The 11,161-nt window shown below is 40.8% G+C and overlaps 1 protein-coding gene and 1 pseudogene across 1 annotated transcript in view; one reads left to right on the forward strand and one right to left on the reverse strand.

Moving 5' to 3' along the window:
* The window catches only part of FNDC7 (fibronectin type III domain containing 7), a 42,267-nt gene extending 36,302 nt beyond the window's left edge, over window positions 1-5,965 (reverse strand). Inside the window, exons 1-2 of the mRNA XM_006865979.1 lie at window positions 5,903-5,965; window positions 5,375-5,393 (exon numbers count right to left, since the gene is read on the reverse strand). Of these exons, the coding sequence (XP_006866041.1) occupies window positions 5,375-5,393; window positions 5,903-5,965 (82 nt within the window). The remainder of the gene's footprint in view (window positions 1-5,374; window positions 5,394-5,902) is intronic.
* Window positions 5,966-8,539: 2,574 nt separating this feature from the next.
* LOC102818895 lies at window positions 8,540-9,548 on the forward strand (annotated as a pseudogene).
* Window positions 9,549-11,161: the final 1,613 nt, after the last annotated feature.

Consider the following 11,161-nt stretch of genomic DNA (forward strand, 5'->3'; position numbering starts at 1 on the left):
AAACAGAAAATATCAGAAAGATGTTTACCTGTGCTTTATTGACTACACAAAGGCTTTTGATTGTGTGGATCATGACAAACTATGGACAACATTGCAAAGTATGAGTATTCTGGAACACTTAATTGTGCTCATGAGGAATCTGTACATGGACCAAGAGGCAGTTGTTCAAACAGAACATGGCACACTGAAGGGTTTAAAATTAAAAAAGATGTGCAACAAGGTTGTATTCTTTCACCATACTTATTCAACCTGTATGCTGAGCAAACAGTGCTGGAAGCTGGGTTCTATGAAGAAAAGCATGGCATCAGGATTGGATGAAGACTCATTAACAACCTGCAATATGCAGATGATACAGCCTTGCTTGGCAAAGTATAGGGTCAGTGAAAAAGATGAAGACCCTCAACAAGATGGATTGACACAGTGGCTGTAACAATGGGCTGAAATATGATGTTGTAAGACCAGGCAGTGTTTTGTTATGTTGTGCACAGGGTAGTTATGAGTCAGAATCAACACAATGGCATATAACAATATAGTAACAATATAACATGATGTTAATGAGACCAGATTAAATCTACAAGATTAGGTTGTATTTTGAGTCAACCTCTTTTGAGAAATAAAAGAAATTAAACAAAAGAGTGATACCAAGACACATGAGGCTCTCCAAGGAATTCTGGGCCTACAGATGCTGAAGGAAGACAAGGACCTTTCTCCAGCATCAGTCCTCTGAATTTGGATTTAACAAACAAACGTTTCTGTTTGTTAAAGCCATCCACTGACAAAGAGTGATGAAAATTGAAGACACATGGATACATTTAGTCCAGTGGACTAATGGATCCTGGAAACATTAGTCTCCATGACTCTGAGACCAGAAGAACTAGATGGTACCCAGCTATGAACTGCTCTGAAAGGCATTACATTAGAAGGTGCTGGACAGAATGGGAGAAAAATGTGAAACAATACTCAATCATAAAACAAAAAAACCACCAGGCTTACTGGTCAGCTAGACTGGTGCAAGTCCCAAAGCTATGGTCCTTAGTCACCCTTCAGATCTGGAAATGAACTCCTTCTCATGGCTCAGCTTTCCATCAAATAATAAATCAATAAGGGAAATCATAACAATAATACTAGAGAGGTATGCACATCTTAGAAAATCAATCATTTGTGATAAAAAGGGCAACATTTGTCCAAGGACAGAGTTCTGAAGGGTTAGGAAAGAAGGAGGAACCGAAGCAGGAAACAAAAGACGAAGTGAAATAAGTATTGTTATGTTGTAGGGATTCCAATCAATGATATGAAACAAATGTGTATGAATTATTGAATGGACAACTGATCTACTCTGTAAACCTTCAATTCAACTCACAATAAAAAGTTAAAAACAAAACAAATTAAGAAACAAAAGTAAACACCTGCCTCATAAAGAAAAATGAAATCCTTATGCATGCTACAAAATGCATGAACCTTGAAAACATGTGGAATAAAGGAAGTTAATCACAAAAGGACAAGTATTGTATAATCCTATGAGTCCTGGTGTGACATTATAGTATAAGCACTAGACTGCAAGTTTGGTTTAAACTGCAAAGTCAGTGGTCCAAACTCAATAGCTGCTCTGTGATACAGGGATCTAGGCATAGTTTGAAGAGGGGAAAGAATACTAAAATGCTTGACTGTCTTATGAATATTGGTTTCTCTTGCCTACTATTGTAAAATAGACATTAAGTGGGATAGAAAGGAATGTTGGGAAATATGATTACAGAAAACTTGTAAGCACATCTTCAACCTATAACTGATTGGAATACCTAAAAGGGGTTCTACAACTTGCCCAGTGAAATAGGCCTCTTGCTGAGCCTTTGCAGTGTATAGGACCTTAGGTGGATTCCTGAATCCCACCCAGAACTTTCTTAGGTGGGACATTCCCACTAACAAGGACAAGCAGACCAGCCTGGAACAGCTAGAATGACAAATGATAAATCTTCATAAAAAAATCATCAGGAAAAACTCAAAACAGAATGTCAGCTTAACTGGCTACTACAAGAATAAACAAGCTGTTCGTTCACCAGGAAGCCATCAAGGCAAGCAATCAAGATCCTACAGAACAAACTCCCCTCTGAGACTGAAACTCAAAGGGAACACACAAACAAGCATGTAAGCTTGCTGGCGACCACATTGGTCTACTGGTGAGTGGAAGAGGGGGAAAGGCAGCAATGAAGAAATGGGCTGAGTTCAACCCCAGTCCATTGATTCCCTTTGACTTGGAGATGAGAGAGAGAAGAGGAAGGGCTGGTTGGTCCAAAGTGTGGTGAGACTTGGGGACACTTGAGCCCATGGACAAGGACATAGCCACAGAAGGCTAGAGCTGACTTTGCAGTCCAGTGTGTTAACCCACAGCACCACACCAGGACTCCATATCATTATATACCTGGCAAATTACATCATTACATAATTGCCAAACTCCTGAGAATCATGAGCTAGCCAACCTGACACATAACCTTAACCATCACAGACAGCGTTCCTCTCGCCTCACATCTTGCTGCCAGATGTACATTGTTAATGTGCAGAACAGTCAGAAATTAGATGTTATACTATTGCTATAAATGTGGAATGTCAGATCATGAGATTGTTGATAAGTGAGGAGTATTTCAACCATAAAACAAACAGAAAGACCTAAAACAAACAGCATAAAATGAGACACCATTGTCCCTTCTCACCTGGCCTGGTCAGCATTTTCTAGGGGAATGTAAAGTGGCAGTTATGTGGTGATGCCCCTTCATCATGTGATCTGATGTGACAAACCAGTAAAAAGATTAAGGGTGGGATTGAGCACTCTAACTCCTGTTATATCCCTGATCTGTTCCAATGTAAGAGGAGGTTCCCTGAGGAGTGGTCTGTAACACCTTTTATTATGCAAGAGATGAAAGGAAAGAGAAGAGAGCAGAGAACACCAAGCAAGAAAAGCCAGGACTAAGTAAGTGCTTGCTTTGGACTGGGGGTTCCTCCACTGAGGAACTCCTAGACTTGGTAAGATTGATACCTAGATACAGAGAGATCTGTAGATACTGAAAGGAGACAAGGACCATCCTCCAGAGCTGTTAACTAACACAGACAGAAAACCTTTCCCAGGAGCTGGAGCCATGAATTCAAACTTCTTGCCTTCTTAACTGATAGAATACATGTCTGTGTGTTAAAGCCATCTGCTTTGTAGTATTTCTATTTTAGCAGTACGAACTAGATCATGAAGACACACGGTAATCAGATGTACTGCTTTATAAAAATCCTGGTTCTAAGAGATCCAAGTGGAGGAAAAGCTCAAACCAAAATAGGTAAGTTTTCAACTTGAAATTGACATTTGTTTTTTTGCATTGGAAATTGGTGGGTAGAATTGCTATATGCAAATTTCAAAACTAAAGGGCAAAACGAATAAACAAAACTCTAGGGCAAAGAGAAAAAGTAAATACAGACCAAATGTGTGAGTCCCAAATAACAAATGCCTACTCCCATCTGGCCCCCACCTGCCAAATCCCCACGTGAATATTACAGACAAGCTCTTTCTGTACCAATAGCCCAGATAGTTGACTTTGGCACCATCTCAGAAATAATCATTCTGCAAAAACGAACAAAGTCTCCACTGTGCACTGACCAGACATTCCTTGAACATCACCCAGCCTGTCTCCTTTGCTACTGAAAGAAAATTTAGATGGTCTTTATGCTAGGGAGCAGTTGCAGACCTGCTAATCTTAACCATTTGCCAGCAGAAGCTGAATTTGTAGGTAGGGCATGTGTCCTCTCCCCACTGCAGGATATAAAGCTCAAGCAGGGGCTCCCACTTTTATCTCACCCCCACACACATTCCTCTCTGCTCCCCAATTATTGTTCTTGTATGATATGTCTCCTTTCCTCTGGCCATGTGATGTCTCTCAACTCCTTTTGTTCCTCCAGTTCATCTTGTTTCCTATATTAACCAGTCCTGCTCATTGGAATGAGACTGCCTGGGAAATTGAAAGCCACACTAGCCTGTGCATGTATGCACAAGTTATTTGACCTCTTCTAATCTAGTATGCTCCCTTGAAAAACAAGTAATATTACTAATATCTACATTTTAGGACTGTTGTAATTGAGATGTATTAATAAATACTGGTGAATGGAATGCAATGGTTGGAAACAAAGAGAAAGGATCAGTATTACACTTTTATACTGGAAAATACAGCCTTGGTGATAGAAACATTGCTGTAGATACCAGGATAGAATTTGGCAAGATTGATGACTTGTTCATTGCAAATAGTTTTTTTTTTTAAAAAAAACAAAAACAAACATAAAAGATGGATGACTATACACATAACCTTACCAGAGTAAATATTTTGAAATATAGAGTCCTTTTTGATTAAAGTAGGGTATCTTGACAATTTAGTCAAAAGCATCCTTTCTAGTTTTCTCCTTTAATTCCTCTGAAGACAATTTTTTTAAGTTATGTAAATCAGACTCTTCACTCTTTATGACTAAGATTTTGCTTCTTTGACTGGAATGATAGTCATTGCAATATTGTAGACATGACTGCAAATTACAAGGTTCAAATCCATCAGACACTCCATGGGAGAAAGATGAGGTTTTCTACTCCCACAAAGATTTAAAGCCTCAGAAACCCTATGCAGGGTCACTATAAATCAGAACCAACTTGATAGCACTTTGGTTGTTGTTGTTAACAACAATAACAACAATGTGACTCTATACATTACAGTATTCAATGGAGATACCTTGCTAGGACATGTCTTTTAGATTTGATCTATTTATGGCTCTTTCCAGTTATCATCTCCCAAAACCCACTGTAATCAACTCAATTCTGACTCACAGCAACCCTATGGGACAGACTAGAATGGCTCTTTAGGGTTTCCAAGACTACAAATTTTTACGGGAGTAAACAGCCTCGTGTTTCTCTAGCAGAGCAGCTAGTGGGTTTGAATGGCCAGCCTTGTGATTAGCAACCTAATGTTTAGCCCACTTGGCGCTGTGGGTTAATGCGCCAGACTACAAAGCTGTTTGAACTGCAAGGTCAGCAGTTCAAGCTCAGCAGCTACTCCTTGGAAACCCTATACAGGGTCACTATGGGTCAGAATCGACTCGACGGCACTTAACAACAACTTAACAACTACCAGGGCTTCCATCATCCCCCTAGCACCGAAGTGATTAGTACACAGTAAGTGTTCAAACACTTGATCCCTTCTTGCTTAGAATAGTCATTATTGGGTTGCTATGTATTGGAATCAATTTGAGGACTACTGGGTTGTTTTTTATTCCAGCCATTATGTTGCAGAGTAACAATAAAATAATAGAGGAAATTAGAGTTAAATATGGAGGAGAGAACTGGCATTTCAGAATAGTTTACCTGTTTTTGCTGAAGCAACCTGAAAGGAAAAGTTTAGAAAATTAGAACTATAAAGGAAAACATTTTGGTAAACATAAAACATAAATTAGAGGAATAACAATTTAATCACAAAACTTTTATGTATAATATGAGCAGATTTCCATCCATACAGAATATTTTATTTGCACAAAACATTTCCCAACACTAAAATCTATCGCAACAGAAACCTAAATAGAATTTAGAGACTGGAGGCAGGTCATATTACTATTTCATTTTTCTCCCTGAATCTGCCTATTGAACTAAGTCAGGAACCGCTGACAGATTTCTTGGAAATCTTTGTTCTTCAAATATAATGATGACCTTGTTTTACTTCTCTAGGACATTTCATTGAATTTCAAATGCACAGACATATACACTTGGTATGGTCCATAAGTATTTTGACTTCTATCTCCCTACTTTCCAGTCCCCCAAAAAAACAAAAAAGAAAGATCATTAATGCATTTTTCCCCCTTCTAAATAGTTGCAGGTGAATTGGGATGGAAAACTCACCATTTTAAGACAAATAAGACAGAAACCAATCCAAGAAAAACATTTCTTCGGCCCACCAGCCATCCTGTTGGACATAACATTCACGTGATACTAAACAAAGTGACCAGGATTCTTTTTGGTGCCCAGGAGGCAGAACCATTGGTCACTGGGATGTGGGGCTGGAAACAGTCTCTGGGAAGTAGCTCCTCCCATTCAGTTGAAGTTGGCCTGTAACTAGGGACACTGGAAGACTGGCAGGGATAAGAATTGCAAAGACTGGAAAAAAAAAAGAGAGAACGCATTGGAGAAATCCATGTCAAGAGGATCCAAAAGGTTCTGTAACCTAGTTTATAAGGTTGTTGTTTTTTTTTTAACCTTTCAATTTTAAAATTAAAATTTCAAAAATTTAGACAGACATTGTTGATACAGTGGAATGATAATTTTAGATTCAGGGATCCTGACCAGTTTTTTGGGTTTTTTGCCTTCATTGGCTGTTGTTGTTTTGGTTCAATGTGATCAGTCCTGCTGTCTGCAAAGCTTCAGTTTCTAAGCTCAAAGAACAGACACATGTCTCTGCACTGAGGAGGTCAGAGGGAAGTCTCAAATAAACACATTAAATCCATCTGTCCCCCTGTAGCTCCAGTGCTTTTTTGTTCCAGAGCCATCTCCCTAATACAGAGTCTTCATAATTAGCATTTAACCCAAGCACTATAATATTTAATCCTAACTATAATGGATCGGATCATGTCCCCTCCCAAAGATATGCTGAAATCCAAACCCCTGTGCCTGTGAGTTTGCCCTTATTTGTTATCAGTTAGCCAGTTCTACTGGAGTAGGATGGGCCTAGTACTAATCCCTTCTGAGTCCTGTTTTATAAGGGTTAGAAGAGACACAGAGATTCACAGAGGAAAGAACAGATGCCATGTGACGATGGAAACAGATGCACTTTTAAGCAACAAAGGAACACCAAAGACCACCAGCAGTCACCAGAAATTAGAAGAGAAGCATAAACAGCTCCTCTCTGAAAGTTCTCAACAGGAACCAACACAGCTGGTACCCTAATTTGGACTCCTAGCCTCCAGAACTGTGAGACAACAAATTTCTGTTCTTTAAAGTCACCTGCGTTGTGGTACTTTGTTACGGTAGCCCTAGAAAACTAAGATACTAACAATGGAACAAGTAAGTAAATAAGTAATAAACATACTTAACTGACTTAATCATGTCAGTATTAAATGGTAGAGCAGAAATTAAAATGTATCAGACCTCTTTTTCCAACCCAGATGGGATAAAAGGACAAGATTTACTCTCCTTGACTTCAAGACTTAAAGCAATAAGACAGTGTAGTGCTGGCATTAAGACTGGCAGCTCAGTAAAACAAAGTAGACCCACATATACATGAACAACTGATATTTGACAAAAGTGTAAAAGCAGACTGAGGGGCAGGCTTGTGGGGTACACCCTTTGGTTGTATAATGATGCATGGAGGGGATTGTAATCATGCCAATGAAACGATGTACAATAGGATGAATGTAAAGTTAATGTTCTCCCATGTAAACTATCACATAATTCACAATAAAACATTTTTTAAAAAAGTGTAAAAGCAATCAAACAGAGAAAGAATAGTCTTTTCAATAGATTGTGCTAAAACAATTGGATAACCATATGTTATTGTTAAGCGCTGTGGAGTCCGTTCCAACTCATAGAGACCCTGTGTACTACAGAATGAAACACTGCCTGGTCCTCTGCCATCCTCACAACTGCTGCTGTCACTGTGCCAATCCATCAAGTTGTGGGGTCTCCCTCTTTCTCGCTGTCCCTCCACTTTACCAGACATGATGTCTTTCTCCAGGGACTAGTACCTCCTGTGATATATGTCTGAAGTATGAGAGACGAAGTCTGGCCATGTTGGCTTCTAAGGAGCATTCTGATTGTGCTTCTTCCAAAACAGATTTGTTTGTTCTTCTGGCAGTTCATGTTAATTTTAATACTCTTCTGTAACACCATAACTCAAATGCATCACTTTTTCTACAGTTTTCCTTATACAAAAATAAAATTTTAATTTGTATCTCATGTTATATATAAAAATTCTCACGAAATGGAATATAGGCCTAATACTATAAAAATTCAAAGGAGTCCTGGTAGCATAGTGGATTATGAGCTGGGCTGATAACTCAAGGTCAGTAGTTCCAATTTACCAGCCTCCAGAGAAAGATGAGACTTTCTGCTCCTGTAAAGATTTATAGACTACAAAGCCTGTGCAGGGTCCCTACGAGTTGGAACCGACTCAGTGGCACACAACCACCGCCATAAAATTTCTAGAGAAAAAATAAACAAGAGAAAATCTTCATGCTCTTGCATTAGGCAAAGATTTCATAGGCACAACACTGAAAGCGTGACCAAAAAAAAAAAAAAAAGGTATGGTGACTTTCGTCAAAACGAAGAACTCTGACAGCATCACCTGACCAACTCTAAGGCAACACAGCCGTGGGTCTCAGCGCCTGGACTGAGCAGCAGTGTAGTGCGCTCCTAACCTGGGTGGGATCACTGGTGAGAACCGAGCGCCGGCAGCTCCCAGGGACCAAGGCGGGTTCTGACACCATGACCTTCCTCAGCCTGGCGGATGACATGGACTGATGGGTTAGTGCCCGGCACCCTGGGTTTCCGGGGCCTAAGGGGGTCCCGAAGTCTGGGGATCCCGAGGTCAGGGACCAGGAGGGACTTGCGCATCACTGGCTTGTTTTTGGGCCATTGGACTCTCATAGTTTCCATGCTGGGCTACATTAATCTCAACTACATGGATCGCTTCACCGTGGCTGGCGTCCTTCCTTACTTCGAGCAGTTCTTCGACATCGTAAACAGTAGTTCCCGGCTCATCTATACGGTGTTCATCTCCAGTTATAAGGTGTTAGCACCTGTGTTTGGTTACCTGGGTGACAGGTACAATCGGAAGTATCTCACATTTGGTGCACTGCATTCTGCTTCCTGGTGACACTGGGATCATCCTTCATCCCAGGAGAGACCAGTGGAGTCAGATGCCAACCCTGTGGGCAGTGATCTGGGCTACATTGCAGGATCCAAGTGAAGGATGTGGCTGGGGACTGACTCTGGGCTCTGAGGTCTTAGTTTTACCCTGTTATCCCTTGGCTTCACTGCTATGGCCTTTGTCACAGGCTCTCTGGCTCTGTGGGCTCCTGCATTCCTGCTGTGTTCCTGGCTGGTCCTGGAGGAGACGCTTGCTCCTCTTCTGACAGCCTCATCTTTGTGTTGACCAGTGTCTTGGGTGTGGGCTTGCCTCTGCCACTCCAACCTCTGGTTAGGCCCACTGTTTTATGCTGCTGATGTCCTGGGCTCCACACTGTTCCTTTTCCTGTCCTTCCCTGTGCCTATGGCAGCATCCTGACCACTTATATGTTCCTTTTTATTAGGGATACACTGCTGTCCATGAACTGGGCCATTGTGTGTGTGATGATTCCTGCATGGCTGTCCACAGCAGAGGCCTTCCAGATTGTACTGTCCCACCTATTGGGTGTTGCTGGGAGCCCCTACCTCATCAGTGTGATCTTAGACAGGCTCTGCTGGAGCTGGCCCACCTCCTTCCTGTCCATTCCGGACGCTGCAGTTCTCCCTCATATTCTGCGCCTTTATGGGTCACTGCCATCTTCATTGAGGGCAGCCACGGCCAGAGTGTGTGGTGTGAGGCAGCGCCTGAAAATAACCACACCTTGGTGCCCCAGTGAGGCCACTCCACCAGGGGCCTTGTGTCAAATGTCTTCATCTTTCTTCCATGGAACAGCTGGTAGTTTCGAACTGCTGACCATGCAGTTCACAGCCCAATTCGTAACCACTTGCAAAATTCTATCATGCGATTTCTAGCATCATTTCTATCACCAAGGCCATGTTTTCCAACTACTGATTCTTTTTGTTTCCAACTTTTGCTTTCCAATCACCAGAAATTATTAACATGTCTTGATTGCATTTTTGATCAATTTCATCCTGAAGAAGTTGGTAGAATTCTTCAATTTCATCATCACTGGCTTTAGTGGTTGGTGTGTGAATTGGAATAATAATGTTATTAACTGGTCTTGCTTGTAGGTATATAGATATTAGCCTACCACAGACAGCATTGTACTTCAAGATAGATGTAGAAATGTTCTTTTTGATAATAAATGTAATGCCATTTCTTTTCAATTTGACGTTCCTGGCATAGTAAACCATGTGATTGCTGAATTCAAAATGGCTGATACCAGTCCATTTCAGTTCATCAATGCCTAGGACAACGAACTTTGTACATTCAATGTTGTTTTTTACATCTTCCAGTTGCCCTAGATTCATACTTAATAATTCCATATTCCATTTATTAATGGATGTTTGCAACTATTTCTTCTCATTTTGAGTTGTTCTCCAACAGCAAATGAAGGTCTTGAATGCTTTGCTCCATTCATATTCTTATGGTCAGCTCTACTTTGAGGAGGTAGCTCTTCTCCAGTTGTTTTTTGAGTGCCTTTCAACCTGAGGGGCTCATCTTCTGGCACTATATCTGAAAATGTCTTACTGCTACTCAAAAGGTTTTCAGTGGCTAACCATTTAGAAGTAGCCTGCCTTTCCTTCTTCCTAGTCTGTCTTAGTCTGTCTGATCCACTGATACATGTCCACCACAGATGACTCTGCTGGTATTTAAAATACCAATAGTATAGCTGCCAGCATCATAGCAACACACAAGCCATCACAGTATAACAAAACAAAATAAATATGTGGTTGCTGCATATTTATTCAATGTTTATAATTAGAACAATTGATTATGCCAAGTGTTGAACAACTAAAATAATCTTATATGTGGTGGTGTCTTAGCTATCTAGTACTGCTATAACAAAAATATCAAAAGTGGATGACTTTAGCAAACAGAGTTTTATTTATTTTTTCACAGTTTAGAAGGCTAGAAGTACAAATTCAACGCACAGGCTCTGGAAGAAGGTCTTTGACTCCTTGCAGCATCTGTAGGCCCAGCATTCCATGGACATTTCCATGTGTCTTGACATCAGTCTTCCCTGGATCTAGCAGCTCCACAGCGCAGGGACACAGGTCCAAAGGACACACTCCACTCCCAGCTCTTCTTTTTTGGTGGTAGTAAGCCCCTCCTTCTCTGCTCACTCTTCTCTCTTTTTATCTCTTGTAGGCCACACCACAGAGTCTTGGTGTGGTGCTGTGAGTGAAGCATGGGATTGCAACCACAAAGTTCCCTGTTCAAACCCATCATCTGCTTCTTAGAAACCCTATACATAG

This window comes from Chrysochloris asiatica, unplaced genomic scaffold (assembly GCF_000296735.1).
Source record: "Chrysochloris asiatica unplaced genomic scaffold, ChrAsi1.0 scaffold00085, whole genome shotgun sequence".
NCBI lineage: Eukaryota > Metazoa > Chordata > Mammalia > Afrosoricida > Chrysochloridae > Chrysochloris > Chrysochloris asiatica.